Genomic DNA, 24,671 nt, shown 5'->3' on the forward strand with positions numbered 1-24,671 from the left:
ATATCATTTCAAATATCTAAAAATGATTGACTATCAATATTGCTTCAGGTTTAATCTGAGAACAGAAGAAAAGAAATATTATATTCAAATTTTGCTTTTGAACTGAGTATTATTTTATTAACTAACAGATTTCATTCTGAATATCTTCTGCTCATCTTAAAAACTCAAATCCACCTTCAAAAGATTAAGGCTGACACTTTTAAAGATAGATAATCAAAATAGTTTCCTTTTGTTTTGTTTTTTACAATCTACAAAGGTCAAAAAAAGTGTAATAATGTTTTCAAGCAAAATTATGTCTATTAAATTATACCTTAAAAGTTGCCTTACGAAAAAAAAAAGTTGCCTGACAACTATAAATAGCACATCATGATTCAATTCAAAATATATTAATTAGATAGATATTTTAGTTCAATGTACCAGGGGATTAAAAAAAAGAAGGCTGAAGAAAGCCCTCTTCTTGAAAAAAAAAATGTATATTCTTATACCAAGTATACTCTCACTCTTAGAAACATAAAATGCCAATATGATTACAAAGAGTGTATATTTAGGAAGATTTCGTTTAAAAAGGACACACACAGGACACCTGGGTGGCTCAGTGGTTGAGTGTCTGCCTTTGGCTCAGGTCGTGATCCCTGGGTCCCAGGATCAAGTCCCACATCGGGCTGCCTACAGGGAGCCTCCTTCTCTCTCTACCTACATCTCTGCCTCTCTCTGTATGTCTCTCATGAATAAATAAATAAAATCTTTTTAAAAATAAAAATAAAAAATAAATTATAAAGACACACACAAATTGGGCTTTAAAATAATTAGGAATTTTACCAAACAAGTAACTCCATCCCTGATATGCAGTAGTCAGAAAGTCCTGTCAAATGTACCTCCTGGGCAGCCCAAGTGGCCCAGCGGTTTAGGGCCACCTTCAGCCCAGGCCCTGATCCTGGAGTCCCGGGATTGAGTCCCACATCAGGCTCCCTGCATGGAGCCTGCTTCTCCCTCTGCCTATGTCTCTGCCTCTCTCTCTCTCTCTCTCTCTCTTTCTTTCTCTCTCTCTCCCTCTCTCTCTCTCTCTCATGAATAAATAAATAAAATCTTTAAGAAAAATGTACCTCCTCACCATCTCTTAGATCCACCCTCTCCTCTGGTTCCACTGCTGGGCCTCTACCATGTCTCACTGGATTATCATGGCCTCCAACACAATCTCACTCTCTCTCTCTCAAGGAAGCTTTCACCCTGACAGTCATCCTCCACAGCACAGCATTATTGTTATAAATTGCAGATTTGGTCATGACAATATAGGTTTTTAACAAATAAATTGTTTAAATAAATTTGAATTGACTTCTGTTTAAAAAGCACAACTGCTCAGTGTTGTGCCCAAGCCCTAGATTTCAGGCCTCTGCCAATAGCTCCATATTCATCCTCAGACACCGATCTCACCCCGCCACGTTTCACTCGCCCCAGACCATGTGCACTCTCTCCTTCTGCTTGAAATATCCTGCCTGGCCTTTCCACCAGGTCAGTTTCACCCTTCAACTTTAAATATGTCAATCTTGACCTACTCCTTTGAATAAATACTTGTGCCTCCACCAATATTCTCTGAGCCTTCTATATAAACATATAGCTATAACAGCTCCTCTCATATCTGGTCACTATCTATTTACCCATCCATCTACCTCTAAGCTCCTATAATAGTATAGTAATGCCCTTGCATTCATTTGTCATAACCGTGCAGCCATCACAATGTTGAGAACATCAGAGGTACTTAATAACTGTATGTTGAATGAATGGAGGAGCAACTGTTTTAAATGGGATTTGGAGGACAAACAAGGTCACAAGAGAGATAAGTAGGAGGTAAAGGGGAGAGGACAGAAGCTATGGAGGTTAATGAGTAAAAGCCACGTGGTTATATGTGAGGAAGATTCATTCAACCACAGAGCAAAAGAAGGACCGAAAAAGAACAAAAGGGAAAGTGTGAATATTAGCTATATTTATATTTTAGACAAAAAAAAAAAAACAACTTGGATGGCAACAGAAATAGAAAAGAATTATCAGAGTGAACACTCTCCTTGGAAGTAAAGCTCCCTACTTTATATTATAGTGATTTCATGTGTAAATGGATTATTGAATTTTCCTAAAAATTAATCTGACTCTTCCACACATCTTTTTCCTCTCTTTTTATTTTTGGATTTAGTGGGAAGATTTGAATTTTGTTTTTTTTTTGTTGTTGTAGTTGTAGTTGTTTTAAGATTTGAATTTTGTTGGTAGAAACTGGTCCTTTCATTTTTGCCTAGAAAGTTGATATTTTACAAAATGTCAAAAAAATTTGCTAGAATTATCATCTCTTTCCATATTTAATTATGTAACTTACCTGGAACTATAAAATGTAAAATAGCTCGGAGTGCCTCCAGCTGCACCAATGAGGATGCCTCATGACTTTTCATAACTGTTATGATTTTGGGGGCCACTGCTGCCATTATATCCAGGGTAGCATCACTGGAGATACAACATGGAAATGCTTAGTAAAAGTACAACCCAATTCCACTGTACAAACCCCAAATTGAAACAAGTACAAGAAAACAGAACCATTCTATTTTATCAGAAAAAGCTGTATGAAAATGCATTGAGTTCAATAATATGAGCATACATATTTTAACTATTATTTAATAAAATAAATTCTGACCTCAAGTGGAAGTCATAGTAACCTGGGAATTCTTTTAATCGGTTTCACAAAACACAACTTCTTTCGGACCTACACACAGGTCACTGGCAACAACCCTGTAGGTGTTCTTATCCGCATTTTCCCGATGAAGAGTTTAGACCGACAGATGTTGCATATCCAAGTCCTATCACCAGAAGGTGACAGAGAGCCAGGACTGCAGTGCAGACTCATCTGAGCCCCAAAGCCCAGGCTCTTTACAGCAAATTAACACCTCTTCCAAATTAACACTCCTGGACTTCCTGTACAGTATTTTTAGTTAGATTTATTTGCATGAAAATCTTTGTTTCTCTAAGATGCTTTAGCTGTTCTTTATTTCCATATGAAGAAATGCCCCTTGACCAGATTTCAGTAGGTACTACACTTTAAAACAGGTAGGCCTTGCTTCCCATGGTACCCTGTTAACTAAAACCTGCGCATGTCCTTACTTAACACGGTTCTGTGATAACTGGAATAGAGTCCCTCTGGCCCACCTGTAAATCCCAGCTTAAACACATCCCCTCCTTGTACCTTCTCTTGTTTGGTCATTCCGCTTCATTCACTCTTCTCTACCCACTGTGCCTTTTACACATCCCTGCTGTTGCATGATTACACAGTACGTGGTATTGTGACTCTCTGTTTACATACCCATCTCCGTAACTAGATGATGAGTTATTTAGTGGCAGGCACATGGTCATAGTTAAGAGTGAGGCCCTGGGACTAAAGCTTCACATATTTTACATATAAGACACAGCCAGGAGCACTGATGGCACACAATCTACAGAATCTTAAACTGTAGATCCTTCCACTTTGCTTTTGTCTCACTCATAAAGGTTCACACACTTCCAGGACCATGAAAATCACCACTGGAGATAAACTTTGCATTCAAATATTCAAGAATAACATTTACATAAAAGAAATATGACTCAAAGATATGATACATATAAACATAAATAGATTGGCCGGACTGACGTTAAAAATATAACCTAATTCCTTAAAAGCCTACAGATGTGCTACATGTTTACCATGCCATATGCATTTCCTTTATTCATACTGAATAACAGTATTAATAGTAATAGCTGTGATTTACTGAGAGCTTAAAATGTATAGGCATTATCCTAACTTTGTAAAAAATAACTGATTTAAACTTACATTATAAACTTACAACTTATGAGGTTATTACTATTATTCCTCTTTACCAATGAGGAACCTGATGTTTAAAGATCAAAGAGTTGGCTCCAATTACTGTGAAACCCAGGAGACACAGAATGACTTTTTACTGTAACATTTGTGTCATTTCTTTTTCTTTTACACATGACGGTTTCCCAGATAGCCTCTTTTTGGTTGAAATTTGCTCAGACTATGCCCAAGTTACTTCACATTCTTCGGCCTAATAAAATGCCAAAAGGCTTTGAGCATATCCCACAGCGAGTACCTTCTGTACATAATTCAGTTTTGGTCTTTTAAAAAGTTTTTTTTTTCTTTTCTTTAAGCCAGTAGGTCTGCCCTCCCTCCCCCACCACTACTCCACCCCCATCCTGCCTGTCACCCACCCACAGGAGCTGTTGTACCACTAAACAGCCATGTAACCTTAGTATCTTTGGACTTCCCAGCTAAGGAATAAGAGCAGGATGAGAAGACAAAGTTAATTCAAATGAAAGAATAGTAATAAATATTAGCTGTGGAAAAAAGAAACAATTAGACGTCATATTCTGATTTCCTCTCAATACATTTCACACACAATAACTTGAAAAACTTGAAATGCTGGATTACTGCCATTTTTCAAAACATAGTCAAAAATTCCAAGCACAAAATACAAAAGCTAACCTTCAACATGTTTCCTTGATCTCTACCCACCCTTTCATTGAAAATAGTCTGATAAAATAAGTCTATGGTATCAGGGATATGAGATTATATTCTACAATGTTTCAATCTGCAACTATCTTATATTTTTCTTTTAATTCTTAGAAACACACTTAAAATATTGATATTCAAGCTGGTCCAAGAGTATATATTTTGCATAAGTCCATGAATCTATATTACCTTCCTTCAAAGAGATGATCTAGCAGTTTACAGCCACTTTCAGCAACTTCAGGAGAATGTATATGCTTCTGCATTAACTCCAATACATTGAAGTATATTCCTTTTGACAACAGGATTTTTCTGAAATTAACTATAAATTTTTTTTAATGTTACTCATAGTAAGCAGATTTTCATAATTTTGCAGTAAGACACAGAATAAGACACAAAATAAGATAATCCAAATTCATAGAAAAGCATATATAAGTACATATTGAATTTATATTTCATTGTAACTTAAAGATCATTGTTTATTTCTTTAAAATAGACACCATTTCAATTTTTTCACATTTATTAACCACTTAGGTTGAGGTTCTGATTTTTTTAAGTTTTACTCATAGAGTTAGTAGACTAGTACTATGTAATCCCATCCATGTGAAAGAAGTACTTCTGCAAAAAAAAAACATTTTAAAATAATGCCCTCTAAAATAAGACTGAAGGTTAATTTCCTTCTATTATTTATAACAGCTTCACAAAGTAACTGCACTTATGTAGAGTTACGACTACCTAGGTATGCTAGACTCTAGTGGGCTGGGAATCAGTTACAGGTGCATGCACATATGACCATCTCTCAGCTTTTGGGGAACAGGGGGAGCGGAGTGGGACAAGGGCTGGAACCACACTGGGCTGCCTTCAGCCTTAAGCTACCTTCTCCATTTCTCCCAGTGGACTGTACAAATATTATTCTTTCTGTGTATACCATCATGTGCAAAGGAATGGAAAGCACTGATTAGGAGAATAATACATAATTTCAGAAAGCAATGCCAAAGCTTAAGAAATATAGATATGGGGGCGCCTGGATGGCTCGGCCAGTTAACTGTCTGCCTTCAGCTCATGACATGATCCCAGGGTCGTAGAATGAAGCCCCATATCAGGCTCCCTGCTCAGCAAGGAGTCTGCCTCTCCCCTCTCCCTCTGCCCTTCTCTCTGCTCAGGTGCTCTCTCTTTCTCTCACTCTCTCTGTCTCAAATAAATTAATAAAATTTGTTTAAAAAAAGAAATCTATATTTCTTATGCTTTACAAATGACTTCATGCCATTTGTGGGGAAGTAACTATATTCCGACAATGATTACAGAATATTTTTTTCTTTGTAATAAACTTCTTTTGTTAAATTCAAGTTCATTATCTTGAAGTTTCCATATAAATATCAATTGTCTTAAAGACTCTACATAAATATAATTCCAACATTACGTATTGTAATTCAACACTCTGAAAGTGACAGGAAATGAAACTTAGAATACGTTAATCTAAGTACCACAGAGGGGTCCCAACTTTGGATGGTTCAACTTATGATTTTTCAGCCTTGTGATGGTGTGAAAGTGATACACGTACAGTAGAAACCATACTTCAAAACTTGAATTTTGATCTTTTCCCGGAGATATGTGGTATGATATCTTTTCTTGAGGCTGGGCAGTGGCAGTGAGCCACAAAATACAAGTAAACAAATGATACACTTAACAATATACTTAATCACTCAATACCTCTCATTCTGTTTTTCACTTTTAGTATAGTATTCAATAAATTACATGAGATATTCAGCACTTTATTATAAAATAGGCTTTGTGTTAGATGACTTTGCCTAACTGGCTAATGGAAGTCTTTTGAGCACATTTCAGTTTGGCTAGGCTAAATTATGATGTTCAGTACCTTAGGTATATTAAATGCATTTTCAACTTTCCATATTTTCAAATTATGACAGGTTTATCAGACATAGTCCCATTTTAAGTCAAGAAAGATCTGTATTTTGACAATGGCTTATCAACCTCAAACTGGAAAAGGAAGAAGTGATAGAAAATAGGGAAAACTCAGAAATAAGAGAAATTGATATACACATTCTAATATACTGCCAAAATCTGAAAAACTCATACCTTTTAAAGACACCCAGAATATCATACATTAAAATATGATAAGTTGGTTATTTTGCTTAGTCATGTTGGAATTTTTAACAACCCCTCCTAAAGTGGCTAAATTCTGACCAAGGGAGTACTTTAAAAGGTGAAAGTCCCCTTAGACGAGAAGTTCTCACAATGCAGAGAGCATCAGAGCTACCAGAAGGGCTTGTTGAAAAACAGACTACTGTGTCCCAAACCCAGAGTTTGTGTTTCAGCAGGTCTGAACAGGGCCCTAGAATTTATATTAACAAGTTTCCTGGAGATATTATTGCAGGTACAGGGACCACACTTTAAGAACCACTGTCTTAAAAAAAAAAAAAAAAAAGAACCACTGTCTTAGACATTAACCTAACTTTTAACTTAAAAATTGAGAATAGAAATTTCACCAAACACTGGACCTAGAAGAAATTACATCATAGAGTCACTTCAGAGTTTACAGAACATTTTAGACATCTTATCTCACTTACCATATATCTACATAATACTCCTGACCTCTGCCACTCCATTTTAGCAATACATTATCTGCTTTAAAGAGCCAATAACAATATTCAACTTCCTTCAGCTCTTTGGTCAAGATTCACCTTTTTTCTTGGTTGCTTTGTCATTGTTTTCTCTCCTCTGACCCCTAACACAAATCCTCCTTCTTTGCTTCATTTTTTAAATATCTATCTCAGATATTATATATTTTTTCTTTTTAAAAAAAGATTTTATTTATTTATTCATGAGAGACACTGAGAGAGAGGCAGAGACATAGACAGAGGGAGAAGCAGGTTCCTCACAGGGAGCCCATGCAGGACTTGATCCCTGGACCCAGGATCATGCCCTGAGCCAAAAGGAGACATTCAACTGCTGAGCCACCCAAGAGTCCCTCTTTTTTTTTTTTTTTTTTTTATTCTATAGGGAACTACTGGAAAGATATATATTTTATTTAGCATTACTATCTGTCTTCCTCACTAGAGTTTAAGCTCCCTGAACCTGTAAGTATTCTATTTAACTGGTATATCCCAAGTGCCTAGATCATTGTCTGGCAGCAGCTCAGTACACATTGACTGAACTCATTAATTAAATGAGGAAAATGTCACACAAGATGTTCTAGCTTTGGCCTGGGTAACACCATGGCAGAAACCAGTTCTTCTACCTGTCAGTCCAATCATTTTTCTAGAAAACTACATCCAATCCTGCATACTCAATGTTTCCAAGTGTCTTTTAATGAGATGCTGCCTGCAGAGGTTGGTGACCAAGCTGCTCAGTTCTTAATATTCTCCTAAGGCAGAACTCCAAGGACAATACAGGGATGTGAGTACAGTTTACCCAGCAGGTGGCTAGGAACAAAGAAGTAAGGAACAAGGAAGAGCAGGGCACTGATTCTGAACAAAGAAATCAAGGCTGGCTCCAAACATAATTAATCCTCAGACACTAGGATTGTTCTCCTCTCCTAGATGTGCCATATAAAAGCAGCCAAATCTGGTCCCCGTTTTCAGGAATGAGATCCTATCCAGGCCTTTGCACAGCAGATGATGGGAGATTTAAGGACACCGATTCCCTTTCCTACCACTCCTGCTCTGACTCATCATCCCAGAGGGCAAGCCCTTTCTCTCTGTAAGGGCTCTTGCCAGCTCAAGTTTTTTTTATTAAAGTGCCACTGAGAAGTGGAGTGAGAAAGGAGGAAAAGGAAGAAGAAATTATTTTCCTCTTGATTTGACTTAAATAACAGCATTGAGAAACATGCATGAGTGGTTTTTAATTCTTTTCACTCTGTGAAGGTTCTCTACTAACAGGCGGTGCTACCATTGGTCTCTGTTTCAGGCTTTGCGTGTTTTTCTCTATTTTTCTCTCTCCAAAAATATCCTGCAAGAGCTGCCAAGTCCCAATGCCTTTATGATGAATTTTCTACCAAGATTTTCTGGCAGTATTTCCTGTTCACGGGGGCCTGGAATCTGAACAGCCAGAGCCTCAATTTTGAAATTCAAAGTCTTTCCAAATGCTTAATAGCCATTTTTGTCTCCTTAATAATGGAAAATTGTAAGACTTAACATATAAATGACAATTTTACCAGATTTTAAATGGTGAATATCTCTCCACCCATTACATTATCTAGAAAGTTTTCCTTTAAAAAATAACAGGAACAGTATAGAAAAAAGTGACTATCTGGTACAAAAGAAAAAAATCCCACTCAACACAAGAGTCCATCAGTGAAAAACAGGTTCATAAAATAGGATACAGGGGATCCCTGGGTGGTGCAGCGGTTTAGCGCCTGCCTTTGGCCCAGGGCATGATCCTGGAGACCCGGGATCGAATCCCACATCGGGCTCCTGGTGCATGGAGCCTGCTTCTCCCTCTGCCTATGTCTCTGCCTCTCTCTCTGTGTGACTATCATAAATAAATAAAAATTAAAAAAAATAATAAAATAAATAAAATAAAATAAAATAGGATACAGGTGTATCCAGGACTAGGTGTATACTAGGAAATAACATTGCCTTTAAAAATGGTAATATGAAATTTTACATTTATCATCACGAAAAAGAAAATATGTGCAATCTAGTTACAAATGTATTAATAGTATCCTATTTCTCCAAAAATAGAAAATATATTGTATATGTCATGTGTGACCATACACATAGAAATTCAGGAAAAAAATAAAAATGTTTATTTTCTTCTTTATCCTTTTATATATATACCAATATATCCATATATCACATACATAAAGCTACATATCTGAACTTTTATAACATAATTGCCTTTATAATTTAAAAAAACACAAAATGTACATCCTTGTATTAAAAAATGGTGCACCCCTTACCATTTTGTTCTAATAGAGTTGACAACGCATTTGCAGATGCCTGGAAGACTTCTTTTGATGAAGAATGCATCAGCATGGACAGCATCACTTCCCTATGAGCTGGGAACCTTTCACAAATTCAACCACAATATTAATGGTAATATTTTTAATAATTAGTTCAAATATTCATGTACCATTATCTAACCTCTAACAACAAATAAAGGCATACAAACATTTCATGCCACCTCCACTTACAAGAGTGAAATATAGTTGAACAGTTTTATATTTAAAAGATAGTTCAAATGTACTAAACCCTAATAAATCAGTATTTCTTCTTTAAATTTGATAAGCAGTAGAGGGGGAAAGACTCAGCAAATATATAAAGAGGAATAAAGAGTTAAAAGATAAAGTGAGAAAAAGAAGAAAATGGAAACAAAAGAAAAATGAAAATTATAAAGAAGCATCATGAGTTTTAAAAGTATAGAGCATAATATATGTTCTTTTAATAATGTATTTATTTTAAAGTTCTTCTATGGATATTGAGGAATCAATGTGCTATGAGCTGAAATTTATAAACTGTACCATTAACCTAACCTCTTAAAAAGATTGCTCAAAGTGGATTAGGATGTTCATTTAACATACAGTTTTCAAAAGAATTACTTTTTCCTTTCAAAACGGAGATGTAAAATTAAATAGCATCTATGTCATTAATTCTCTTCTGGTTGGCAATGGATCACTATACAAACAGATTTTCAGGATTTGAGATGTAGACTATTCCTATTTAAGTTTCCAAGATAAGTCATTTAAAAGTCATCAAAAGCAAGAGCATACCCAGAGCAAACATAAGCATTTCCATAAAGCACAAAGGCTCATGGCCATGAAACAACTTTGATATACACAAAACTCTGGGTTTTAGTTTGTATCTTTGAGAAAGAGTGTTGGTTTTATGAAGCTTGAATTACACTCCTGTGGAAAGCCTCCTCAAAAGCTGACACCTACAAATAACTCTCTCAAGAAAAGACAGGTCAACAATGCAACATCAAGTGAGGAATCGCTAATGAAGCTTCTGACCACATTTAATTCCTGATATTGACAACCTGCTGGCTAGTGACTGCAACAGAAAAGGTCACGGATGGCTCTGCAATTTCTGTCACCTGAGATTAATTAACATAGCATTTTTAAATGATCAGCTAGAGAATTGAAAGGTTCTTGCTCAACAATTCATCATTTCTACATGACTCTTAATTCCAAATCCCTGGGTAATATCTCTCAAAGACACCAGGGATCAAAATATTATATACACACTAATATTTTGTGGCAACACTTGAAACATACATGCCTATATTAAAAATGTTTCTAATAATAAAAGTTATAGTTACAGTATTTTATAGGGATTGATTAAAAATGTAACTAAAATCTCCTATCATATAAAATCAAAAACTACTGACTGGCCATCTTCATCTCCAATCTTCTCATGTAAACTGTTTTGGTACATAAGGAGATTGTTTAGAGCCCAGCACGCAGCTTCCTGTATCAGGGAGAAAAAAGAAACCTGTTAAGACATAAATTATTGAACAAACATAATTTTGAATAAGTATAATATTTATGAAAGATTACAACCTGCACGTGCTTGTTTTTTCTATGCCATGTTAATGCTTTGTAACAGGCTTCCAACCAGAACAATTTTTCTTCTTCCTCATCATCATTCTCCTGATTCTCATTCTTTTCCTCTAAGTCTTGATTTAAGAAAATAGTCTCAGCTTGAAAAAATATAAAGATATGTCTTCACAGTTTGAAGGACCAACTTGAAATCCAGATTTTGAAACATTAAGAACAAAGTGAGGTATTTCGTAGTTGTGGCCTTAGTTCATTATAAGGACTTTTTAAATATATTACATACTTTGGAATATTGCTATTCCATCTAGGTAAATGATCAAATGAGGAAGAGAGTATCAAACAATCTAACAAACTAGAGGAAGATTAATTGAGATTAGCTACCCAATAACAAAATTAAATCAAGGATGTATTTAGTCATGCATGAAATGGAAAGGGTGTACTTATCACAACTGTTAGTTCCCTTGACAGGATCTTCTATTAGAAAATGAATTACATTGGAACAGAAAGGGCATTTAATGCTTCCTACTCCACATATGACTTTCTTGTTATAATGTCTTGTCACAATATTGACATTCAAGATCAAATGCAGCTGTAAGAATTTCCTTTTGAGTACAGTTACTTACTGAGGAGCGCTAAACAGCTGAGGGCTGCAATCTGTAATGTGGCGTTCTCTGAATACCGCCTCACAGCTTTCACCACAAACTCATGTACCTCGTTTAATACCAGAATGTTAAAAAAATTACCTGAAAGGTAAGTGAGATATTAACTGAATTCTCATCCATGGAATTTAAATTGCTTAAATTATACAACAGTGTTTAAATCAATAAAAATAAATAGTCAATATTTTAATGACATTAAGATATATATTAATTTAATTTAAATAGTTTACTATGATTGCATAAAGGTTTGAAATTGTATTTCATGCAGTCATTTAATTGCCTCACTTAGACAATGGAACTGACTGGGCAAAAATAATTACATTAATTGCATTCTCTTTCACTCCCTCTCATGTCATTATATAAAACAATGAGGTATCTGTTATGCATGGCACTACAGTATTCATTGGACAAAATAGCTTGATCTTCTAAAGATGAAGGAGAAAATCCTCCCTTGTCATTAAACTGAATTGCTGAACCCTTCTTTCACTAAAGGAATGCTGTTGCTCAGAAAACTCATTGTCACACATGATTATTTGATCTTACCTGTGATGATCTCAGAAAAAAAAAAAAGAAGAAGAAGAAGAATTTTCACCCCCTCTAACCCAAACCAGGAAAAAGTCTCACCCCTTTTTACATTCACTTTTCTGAGAATCAACACATCATCTGAAAATCTAAATCCTTATGAGGAAGGAATTTGTAAATGATATTCCAGAAATACATGCCTCCTTCCATTTAAGCTTATTTGTAACTCTCCAACAGTCACCAGTTTCCTTCTAGAAATAAAAATGAGGGGTACCTGAGTGGCTCAGTCAGTTAAGAATCTGACTTCCACTCAGGTCATGATCTCAGCGTCCTGATTTCAAGCACCTCATTCATCTGGGCTCTCTGCTCAGCAGGGAGTCTATTTGTCCCTCTCTCTCTGCCTGCCTACCCCCACTCATGTTCTCTCTCTCTCTCTCTCAAATAAATAAATAAAATCTTTAAAAAAATAAAACTCGGGATGCCTGGGTGGCTCAGCAGTTGACCATCTGCCTTTGTCTCAGGGTGAGATCCTGGATTCCCGGATCGAGTCCCGCATTGGGCTCCTTGCCATGGAGCCTGTTTCTCCTCTCTCTTCCTGTGTCTCTGCCTCTCTTTCTGTGTCTCTCATGAATAAATAAATAAAAATCTTTTTAAAAAATTAAAATAAAACTCCTATTTAACCATAAATTTAATTAAATGATCCCTGAGACACAAAGCCAGGATTGGAAAAAATTCTATATTATGAAAAGCTTAAAGCCCACACCAAATGTTAATCAATGGCTTCAAAATCAAAAAGCAGTTTAACGAGGCATAGCTCTTCTTTTATCAACACCTTCTTATGTTCTTGCCTCTTTCACATTCAACCACTAAACAGACATACTCCCCACATTTGGTAATCTTTAGCCTTGGAAAGTCATTTCAAAAGACTCTCTTTTAGTTTTACCAATTTATCTAAACTTGGATTGCTCCTTCACCTTTTTTTCCCTAGTATGCCACTGCCGACTACTGCTCTACCATTGACCAGCTGTGTGACTCTGGGCAAATAACAGTGAGATTGGTCTTCCCTTACTTTCAGACAATTTATATGAAAATACATAGCAAATTATATAAAGACTTTACATACATTAATGTGTATGTAATGTGTGTGACCATAATACACAATTTGACAAAATGCTAAATATGTATTCATTGACTCTGGGCTTTTATATTAATTATGAAGAGAAAGTTAAGCTTCTTCTGAAGCATAACAAGGCAACAAATTCTCTAGTCATTAAATGGGACAAATAATAATCTGTTAAGAGATAAATGAGTAAAAAAAGCAAAGCATCCTTATCCGAAGATTTGAGTTGATGGCTTTTGAATACTGGATAGTGTTAACTCAATAGAGAAAGCAGGAAAAAGAAGTAGCCCAGAGTAGCTTTATCAGAACTGGTAAGGTACTAATAGTTAAGTTGGTTGGGCCATTCTTCTGCTTTGCACTTTACATTTTCTACATGTTATGTTTATTCTTTTGTATGTATCAACTATTGATATAGTTATACTTTAAATACAGTATGAATAGTACAGTAAGACTTCTTACATTATTCATGTCAATTTTTGCTACTCATTTTAAAATTCTAAGCATGGCAAAATTGTTTGCTATTTTACAGTATTTCCATCCAATGTATATCAATATGCCACTTATCAATATACAACATACGTATGCTATATATACTTACATCAGATAGACCAGGATAATAATTGTTCTAAGATTTTATTTATTTATTCATGAGAGACACACACACAGAGAGAGGCAGAGACACAGGCAGAGGGAGAATCAGGCTCCATGCAGGGAGCCTGAAGTGGGACTCGATCCCAGGACTCCAAGATCACACCCTGAGCTGAAGGCAGACACTCAACTGCTGAGCCACCCAGGCATCCCTAGACCAGGATAATAAATTAACAAGAATTATAACTCACCTAATGTAAGCCTATGGAGCAAGCAGCAACTCACTTCTTGAATTTTTTCATGAACAGGGAACGCTTTCATGGCTTCTACCACAATATTGTAACACCTGACGTTGCCACTCATGAGTACTTCAACATTATTGCCTAAATTTAAAGAAATAATAATTATACAAAGGTAATAACTTCCCATTTGAAATATACATACAGAAACATATTCTATATTTTATAAATATATGCCAGCATAATGGCCATACTTCCAAATTTAAGTATCATGTTCTGTCAAATAGTTGCAAAAAACACTATGTTCAATGCTAATATAATAAGATTTAGGACTCTTCTCTAGCATTAAGGGAAAATTGTTCTACTCTTGTCTCTTGACTTAAAATTAAATTAAGGGATAATTGAGTGTTTTTATGTGAATCTAAAAATGTGATTCTTGGTCATAATAAGTTTTCAAATAAATGAATTTGGGGCCTATTTCCTAAGGAGACACTACACCATTGGATAATGCCCTTTATTTTATTCCTTTTTCTCAAATCAACAGAAGGAAAATCAAAATCCTGTCACATAACAGAAAAGCTAAAATCAACTATGACTTATTTCCTGCCCATTCCAAAAGGGCAGCAGAAGGGCAGCCAGTGTAGCAGACTGCAAAATCAAGCTTCCTGAAGCACTGAGATATCTGGGGGAAAACATGAGGGAAGCAGGATATATGACTAGGGGACAAACACAGGCGAACTGGAAAGGAAGAAAAGAATCTACTGGGAAAGGCAGTTAGTCAATAGAAAGAGTGAATATATGAACCTATGTAGAGAAAACTAATTTACATTTCTGAATAAAATGTTGACTATTATTAAAACAAACCAAAAAAAGGTGTTTGCAAAAACATTTTTCTGCCTTTTTGGCATAATCAAACTAACCAACTATTTTCCCAAAAATGTATTTTCAATGTTTAAGTTGTATTTTAAAGAGCATTGAGTATAGGAAAACACGTTATAATGAAAGGAAATGGCCTCTGAAAATAATTATCTGATTTTACTCAGAATAGCAAACATGATTTGCCCTAAGACTCAAAAGCAAACACCTTTCAATTAGAATCAGTGTTTAAAACATTTCACTTTTCTTATTTTTAGTTGCTACTTTCTTTGACCTTTGCATTCTGAATCAACACATTTTTCACTGCAGTTATGTCAGATGTGGGTGGAAGACAATGAATTTCAAAGTAGCCAGCTCAAAACAAATAAATAAATGTATAAATATAGCTGAGGAACAGTAAAATGAAAAATATATTCAGTTTTTTGACAGTGGATGACTCAGAAAATTAAAAGTACGTCCATTTCCTGTTATAGGACAGGCCCATCTATATTCGTATGTTGTTTCTTAGATAAGAAAGATAAGAAAATGATGGATTTTAAAACAATCATGAAGATAGCGCATTCTTTCACAATGGGATTGGGTTTTTACTGAAGGCTCACATCTGCAGATTTCCATATCTGAAACTACGTATGCATATTATATATACTATACTACAGTGTACCCATAGGAAATACAAATTATGTAATAATACTATCAACGTTTTTACACTTATTACACGCCAGGTAGTATTCTGCATTTTTCAACTTATTTAATCATTTAACCCTCATAACTTCGCATGTATGAAGATGAAAACATCACTAGATAAATGCGTGTGTATATCCTGGACAAACTCACATAGGTAATACATGAAATATGAAATGCTCACGTGCACTTACAAAAGTAATAAAATGAATCTTGATTTTAGCCCATTAGTAGTCACCAGTAAAATACAGAGCAAATTAACTTTTTCTTATTTGTACTTTTTTTTGTAAGGTAAGTGCCTAGATTTCATAGCATCAAGAAAATGCTAAACAAGAATCACTATAAAGCTCAAACTCCGTCCTGTGACTTTTGAGCCCTCAAGATCTAACTATGTCTCCAGTCTCATCCACTGATGAGACTCTTATCAAGCCCTGCCCCCACCTCCATTAAGCAGACACTCAGGGCTGGGTATCTGCATATGTGCACACACGTGCACACGCACGCACACATACTCTTAAGTACACAGTTTACTGAACTTCTTATATCTTTTTCCACTAATTATTTTTTATTTAAATTCAATTAATTAATATGTAGTGTATTATTAGTTTCAGAGGTAGAATTCAGTGGTTCATCAGTCTTAAACCCAGTGCTCATTACATCATGTGCCCCTCCCCCCCTTAAAGTCCATCACCCACCTACTCCATCCCCCTCCCCCCTCCCCTCCAGCAATCCTGTTTGCTTCTTATGATTAAGAGTCTCTTACGGTTTGTCTCCCTCTTTGATTTCATCTTATTTTATTTTCCCTCCTTTCCCCTATGATCTTCTTTTGTTTCTTAAATTCTACATATGAGTGAGATCATATGTCTTCCTCTGATTGATTTATTTTACTCAGTATAATTCCCTCTACTTCCATCCACATTGTTGCAAGTGGCAAGATTTCATTTTTTGATAGCTGAGCAGTATTTCATTGCATATATATATACCACACTTTCCTTTTTTTAAATTTTTTTTAATTTTTTTAATTTATTCATGATAGTCACAGAGAGAGAGAGAGAGAGGCAGAGACACAGGCAGAGGGAGAAGCAGGCCCCATGCACCAGGAGCCCGATGTGGGATTCGATGCCGGGTCTCCGGGATCGCGCCCTGGGCCAAAGGCAGGCGCCAAACCGCTGCGCCACCCAGGGATCCCTATACCACACTCTCTTTATCCACTCATCTGTCAATGGACATCTAGGCTCTTTCCATAGTTTGGCTATTGTGGACATTGCTGCTCTAAACATTGGGGTGCAGGTGCCCCTTCAGATCAACTACATTTGTATCTTTTAGGATAAATACCTAGTCGCAGGGTAGCTGGGTTATAGAGTTGTTCTATTTTCAACTTTCTGAGGAACCTCCATACTGTTTTCCAAAGTGGCTGCACCACCTTGCATTCCCATCAACAGAGCAAGAAGGTTCCCCTTTCTCCACATCCTTGCCACCATCTGTCATTTCCTGACTTGTTAATTTTAGCCATTCTGACTGGTGTGAGGTGGCATCTCATTGTGGTTTTTATTTGCACTTCCCTGATGCCCAGTGACATGGAGCATTTCTTCATGTGTCTTTGGAGAAACGTCCGTTCATGTCTTCTGCCAATTTCTTGATTGATTATTCACTCTTTGGGTGTTGAGTTTGTTAAGTTCTTTATAGCTTTTGGATACTGGCTACTTTTATTGTCTTGGATGCACTATGGTCTCTCTTGCTTCAGGATCTTGACACAACGATGTTCACAATGTTCTGTCTGCATTCTCACTTCATCTCCACATACACAAAGACATCCATACACAAAGCTCTCATCATTAAAGTCTCTACTAAGAGATCTTGCCTCTATTCTTGTTTTTCTTACAACCCTATGTACTTCTGCTAATACTTGCCTTATAATACACTGTAATCACCTATATACTTAACTATATCTGGCATGGCACCATGGGCTCTGAGAAGGCAAGAAACATATATGCATGTTTTCTGCTACTGTTTCCCAACACCAAGTCCTGAGCTAGCGGCAGTACAGTACCAATCAATAAAAATTAATTAAATTAATAAACAAATAGGATTCACATCTAAAAGTTTCTACATAATAAAAATATTTTTAAAATGCATTAATAAAGGATATAAAGTATTAACTTTTCATATACAAAAAAGAAATCAGGCACATGGAGTACTTACAAGGAATTGCTAGGGAATGTAAACAGTGTAGTACATGAAGCACAATTTCCTCTTCATCTTTAAAATTTTTTAACGCATTGAGCAAGATCATATAATCTTTATTCTCAACAAATTCAATCAACTGCTCCTCTGAAACTAGAAAAATGGAAGACAAAATAATGGAAAAGCTTAAAGATACTATATAAGGTCAGTTGCTCAAAAATATAATATTCATGTTAATTGCATGAGACAAAGTAAACATACATAAAGTTAAAAATACGTATTTCAGCAAAACCTTTCCTAAGAATTTTATAATGGAAAAAAAAAAGCTACTGAGATTAAAAGATTTCTTTTTGACCTATATTAGTTACTCCATGTTTTAAAATCTAAAAGTGTTAGTGACCAAACAATTCTCAGAAAAACACCTTTATTTATAATTTCATTTGGGAGATTCTAGAGGAAACTGACCAATGACTAATAAAGATGGCCTACTACAAGCGAATATATCACAATACTTAAAAAGGAGTGGTTAATGGTACACTGGTGAAAGGCAGCCCAGTTCAAGAGAGGTGAACTTTAGCAAGTGACAAGCACTTAGACTTTGAAGTATTGTCATAATGGTCTTGATTTCATCAGAAATTATTATAAGCTTTCATAATTAAAGTCTTTTTGATCAAGCCAACAAGTTCCATTTGGAGTATTTTTATATGAGTAGCTCAAAAACAAGTAGAAAAATCTGGCTTATCTAGCCTAGGAATGGCACTGACAAAAATGCTGGAAAATGCAGCATTCTTTATGATCAGCATTACTTATTTTTCAACTTGATACCAATGGTCCATATAAAATGATGTGAAACTGAATAGGTTCTTCTAATAAATGAGGAGTATCATGGAATCTTCTCATTTTATGGAGTTCTTTCCACAGTATACTTTCAAATTTTGAAAATTCACTTTACAGGTGCCAATAAGTCCCAGGGAACTTGATAGTCCTAGCAAACTCGGAAATTTTTCTACTCTGTATTTAGAATCAAAATACTGTCAGTACTGATAATATTTCTATTGAATAAGAGCTTCCTTTTAACATTCCCTGATCCTTCTCCATATGTCCTAGATGGGTGCCACAATACTAGTGAGTGATGTTAGCCTTTTTTCCATCAATAAGAATGCGCCCTTAAACTGCAACACAGAAGATTACAGACCTGCGCAAGACAATGGAACCTCAAACTCAATTCTGCTCAGTTCTTATCAAAGGTTTAGTTGCAAGATATAACCTTTATAGAAGATATCCCAAAAGACAAGCGGTTCCTTGATTCTCCACTCACAGTAAACCTCTTCTCTGCCAAGGCTGATCATCAGAGAGCTGGTTTCCAGGACCATACTGTTCTGACACTTGATAGAGTCTCTCTCACTGAAATACACTTTGTACTCCTTATAAAATGTGTGTACTTTATCATTTCTAGGGTTTATCAAACCCAGGAGAGTATATTCCCAGGTCTCCCATAACCAGGAGACTGATTAAGTCTCCTGATAAATGGGTTTATTTTTATCTCAAGTAATTTTGTAACAGGCAATGTTTAACTCTTCTTTGCCTGATAGGAAGCAGAGAGCCAGATTTCTGGTCCATGCCTTTACAAGTATAAAGGACCTGAAGTCCCTAGTAAATTTAGCCAGGCTTTATATTATTTTCCCTTCATGCATTTCCTCATCCATTTTTTTCTCTGGTATATTATAAGTATCTATAAGCTGTTTGAAGTCTCTCTGGAACGAGACAAGAATTAAATTAGTAGATGTTGATCTATTCCATTCCTGGAGCTGCCAGAAACGAGAGTGGCAAACTGACATAGACACAGAACCCACATAAGTTATTCTTAGCCTAAACCTCTAGCACTGTTAGTTCTCATAATGATGCAGAAGCTAGTCCCCAAAAATGGTGGTAAACTAAACAACAGTGATGGTAACAAGCTGTGTGCCCACAGGCAAGTTGCTCATGTCACCTCTCTGATCCATGTCCTAATCAAGTCCGTGGAAGGACTAATGGTTCCAACCAACTCCAAAATGACATGATAATCTCTGTTATCAATCTTAGTGTCATGCAATAAAATACATATTTTTCCCTAAGGGACAATTTGCAAGCCTCCTGGTTCTTTCTACAGAGCCTGTAGCAATTTCTAAAATCCCTGGAGATGACTCAACATCATAAATCCAAATTTAATCTATGCTTTAGCTTCACAGTTTTATTTTTTCTTTCTTAACACCTACACTTCCGGTTTGCAAAGTGAGCCTTAAGCCTTGTGAAGCAATGGAAGAAAGTCTACTACAACTGCATAATTTAAAACCTAGGAATGAAATTCTATCCAGAAAACCGGCAGTTTTTCTGAATTAACCCCATTAGTTATCCTTGACTTGACAGCGCCATTTCTTCATAAAGAGTAAAATTTTAGATACCTTCTAATGATCATAATTATATTCTACTTTTCCCTTGCTTCTTCTGTAAGTATGAGAAAGATAATATGACATTTTTAAATACCTCTTTCAAACAGCACACGTAAAGCTTTGCATCCAAGTTTCTGGACTTCATCATTGGCTGAAAATGTGCGCATGGCATCAAAAATTAACAAGAAAATATCACTTTCTTCATCCAGTATCAGCAAAGTGATTTTGCCTATTTTGAAAAGAGCAATATGCCTCAGATAAATAGCTGCTTTGACATTTATTGTGTTGATTTTCACATGAGGACTATGAATGATTTGTAGACTCTTCTTTTGGGGGCACCTGAGTGGCTCAGTTGGTTAAACAGCCGACTCTTGGTTTTGGCGCAGGTCATGATCTTGTAGTCATAGGATGAAGCCCTGCATCCAGCTCTGTGTTCTACCTTGGGCACTTAACTGTGCATTGAATTCTCTCTCTTTCTCAATCTCCCTCCAGCTTATGCATGTTTCTCTCTCTCTCTCTCTCTCTCTCCCTCCCTCCCTCTCTCAAATAAATAAAATCATTTAAAAAATTTTAAAAACATAAATTGAAATTATTCTCACACTACTATTTTTAAAAAGATTTGTTTATTTGAGAAAAAAAGAGGAGAGAGTATGAGTTGGGGGAGGGACAGAGGATGAGAATCTTCAAGCACACTCCCCACTGCCTGAAGAGTCTGAGGTAGGGCTGGATCCTATTACCTGAGCAGAAATCAAGAGTCAGACGCTTAAGCAACTGAGCCACCCAGGCGCCCACTCACACTATTTTTTATGTCTTTCCCTGTCCTGTCCAATTAAGTAGCCACTAAGCACATGTGGCTTTCTAAACTCAAATTAAAATTAAAATTAAATAAAATTAAAATTTAGTTTCCCACACTTCAAATGTTCAATAGCCACATATGGCTATTTGTCATGATATTGAAAGATGCAACATTTCCTTCATTGCAAAAAAAGTTACATTAGACTGTGCTTCTGGACAGTGAATTTCTATGTTGTAGGAATTTTGCCTCATTTGCCTTAGAGTTCTCCGGAGGCCAACACAACAGTTAAGTGCCCAATAGCTACTAAATCAATTAACTAACAGGCCAAACAATAGAAACAATCTATAAAGTAACCTTTAATAAGTATCTGAGATGAACTTTAAAACACATTAAGAACTTTTCTAACAGCACAAAATTCTAAATGTTATATGGAAGATATTAAATTAACCAGTCTTTTGAAGACACACGTCAGATTTCCTAATTGTCTGCACATTGCTGACTTCAATATATCTCAGTGTTGGGACATTTTTCAAATTCATAAACTCTCGGTTTCCTGTCCATTGCAAATGGAGAACAAAGGAAAAAGAAAAAAAGGTTCCCAGGGATGGGTTTCAAATAAATCATGGTTAATACTCATTGGTGAATCCCATTATGTATTTTAATAAAAGGCTGTGGTAAAGTGATAAGAACCTTCTGGACCTTCTTACTCCTCTCCCTTCGTCTTTACTCTCCTTCTTCCTTTCTCTTATCTGGTCTTCATTACTTAATAGGACCAATGAGCACATTTAAAATCTTCCTACCCCACAGGTCCAATCCCTATCATGTCATCTTCCCAGGTATCTGCAACTCTACACATGCTGTTCTCTTGACCTAAAGCACCCTCTACCATTTTGAGGGGGAAAACCACTCCCTGTCATCATGATTAGCTCCCCTGTGAGTAGCCTTTGTTCTCAGAACCTTATATAACAGCAAGTGTCCATTATAGCAATGATCATAATTATTGCATCATACCAAGATTCTATGTTTTCAGGTCCATAATCATCCAAGCAGAATTGTCCTCAAGGAAAGAACCTGATATGTGGACTCAGACTCTCGTTCTACTAGTTAGTGGCTGATGCAATCTCTTTGTGCTTCCATGTTCCTCACTAGAAAACTGAGATCAAATACCTATCTCATGAGATGTTTTGAGGATTACGTTTTTAGAAGCATGTGAAGTATCTTACATGTGAAGCCTGGCATTTAGCATTCAAAAAGGAAGCTATGTACTTTTAAAATATTGCTATTATGTCATACCTTAGAATATATAGAAAAATATTAGAGATATAATGGAGAAAGATATAATAATGACAAGGACATGTGTAGCCAACAAGCTAATGGGAATGGGACATGTGGGACCATATTTTGGGAGCAAAGCTAGGAACAGAAATTAGGTTTGGGGATAATATATAAAGGTGATGCTTAAGGCCATGATATTGGGTGGGAATTTTAAAGGAAAAAAAGAGACAAGGAGAGGAAAACCTGGGTGGCTCAGTTGGTTAAGTGTCTGACTCTTGGTCTTGGCTCAGGTCATGATCTCAGGGTCATGGAATCAAGCCCTGCATGGGTGTCCATTTTCAGCAAGGAGTCTGCTTGCCCCTCTCCCTCCATGACTCATCCTACCTGCTGTGCTGGCGTTCTCTCTCTATCCCTCAAATGAATAAATAAAATCTTTAAAAAGAGAGAGAGAGGAGAGAAAATAGAAACAAAGATTTTTGGAAATGACTGATATTTAGTATATAAGTATTTCAAGTATATGTTCTTATACTTTAAAAAGACATTAAAACACATTTGATAAATGGTTTAAATTTTTTTTAATTTGAGTCAACATTAAAATATACATGTGTATGTATTACCTGAAGTTAGAAGGAGATCTAAGGCCCTCAGTCCAACTGTTAACAGGTTTACACTGGCATTATGAACTGTTAGCATTTTAAGAATCAGTCTGTAATTAAAAACAGAAATCAAGGTAAGAGTGAATTATCACACTTAGATGTTTGTTTTTTTAGATATTGTGTTTCACTCACCTGTATTTTTATTCATCTCATTGTATTTCATTCCCTTTATTGAAGCTCTTGTGCATTTTTCTTCCATTAAAATTGAGCCAAACTTATTAACAATTAAGAGGGAAATATTATGTCTAAATTAAAAAGTTAAAATTTTTTCCTCTGAATATACAAACTCAATTATTAACTACTTTCACCCAACTCCATATCTAAACTATCATGAAGAATTATATGCATCCAGAGATCAAGCCCATTTGATATAGATTTGTGAATTACATGTTATGCATGTTGATATATTAAAATAGAGAGATGTAATAAAGATGTTAGTTTGTACATATAAATTAAGAACCCATATAAATATTTAAGTTATTGATTTTTACTATTCTTGAAAGAGTAATTGACAATATTTATCATAGTGAACTCAGTATATCAATAATATTCAACTAGTTCAAATTCATTAAATTTAAGTCTCTGAGTTCATCAATTCTAAAATATACAATCTTTAGTCTGTTTCTACCTACTGGTGGTTAGCTTTCCATCATTTGGAGAAGACAGAGCCTGGTGACATCCACAGATTCCCAAGAAACTTGCCACATGGTCTCTAGTTGGCAAGGTCAAGACTTGAGAGACCTTGTCTCTCTACTCTGTCAATTCTCTTCCAGCTCATGTCATCCTACCTGTCCCTGTACCATACCCACTACTCCTCACTTCATCTCCACATGAGAGTTCTCCTTTAGTACTCTAAGACTTTGGTGGAAAAAAGTTCTTGAATACAGGGAGATTATGTTTTACAATAAAGTTTGCTGGGAGGGCAGCCCCGGTGGCTCAGCGGTTTAGCGCTGCCTTCAGCCCAGGGCCTGATCTGAGAGACCTGGGATCGAGTCCACGTCAGGCTCCCTGCATGGAGCCTGCTTCTCCCTCTGCCTGTGTCTCTGCCTATCTCTCTCTCTCTCTCTCTCTCATAAATAAATAAAATCTTTAATAAAAAAAAATAAAGTTTGCTGGGAATGATCTAATATGCTCCACTACAGAAAGCAGTGTGTCTATCTTGTTTATATTACTTCAGGCCTAAAGTAGGAGTATTATAAATATATGATGAACAGAGGGTGAATGAAGGAATGAGCAAATGAGTGGCTGAATGAATAAGTGAATGAGCTCCCTACAGAAATGTTTATGTAATTTAATTTGAACAGTTAGTTTATACTAGAATATGACTAGATGAGTTTTCTAAAACTCCCTAAGGTTATATAGAATGCTAATCTTTGGGGATTTTGGAAATTCTCAGCCAAGTCAAGGGACACATAACATTTCAATTACTAATTACAGTTATATTTTGTATAATTCCTCATTAAATGCTGCACTCTTTAGAAGTGACTCATAGACTTTCAGAAATTGTTTGGAGATGAGAACATACATTGACTGTAAATATGCTCTTTACAAAGCACTCTTTAGATCCTGGAAACTGAAGAATAGCAACA

General features: G+C 35.8%; 1 protein-coding gene across 1 annotated transcript in view; it reads right to left on the reverse strand.

Annotated features, from left to right (window-relative positions):
- The window catches only part of LRRK2 (leucine rich repeat kinase 2), a 139,803-nt gene that overhangs the window by 108,448 nt on the left and 6,684 nt on the right, over positions 1–24,671 (reverse strand). Inside the window, 10 exon segments of the mRNA XM_025455630.3 lie at positions 2,363–2,487; positions 4,733–4,862; positions 9,462–9,568; positions 10,889–10,968; positions 11,061–11,200; positions 11,681–11,800; positions 14,198–14,329; positions 17,945–18,079; positions 20,450–20,584; positions 23,044–23,132. Of these exon segments, the coding sequence (XP_025311415.3) occupies positions 2,363–2,487; positions 4,733–4,862; positions 9,462–9,568; positions 10,889–10,968; positions 11,061–11,200; positions 11,681–11,800; positions 14,198–14,329; positions 17,945–18,079; positions 20,450–20,584; positions 23,044–23,132 (1,193 nt within the window).

The sequence above is a fragment of the Canis lupus genome, chromosome 27 (assembly GCF_003254725.2).
Source record: "Canis lupus dingo isolate Sandy chromosome 27, ASM325472v2, whole genome shotgun sequence".
In the NCBI taxonomy this organism is placed as follows: domain Eukaryota; kingdom Metazoa; phylum Chordata; class Mammalia; order Carnivora; family Canidae; genus Canis; species Canis lupus.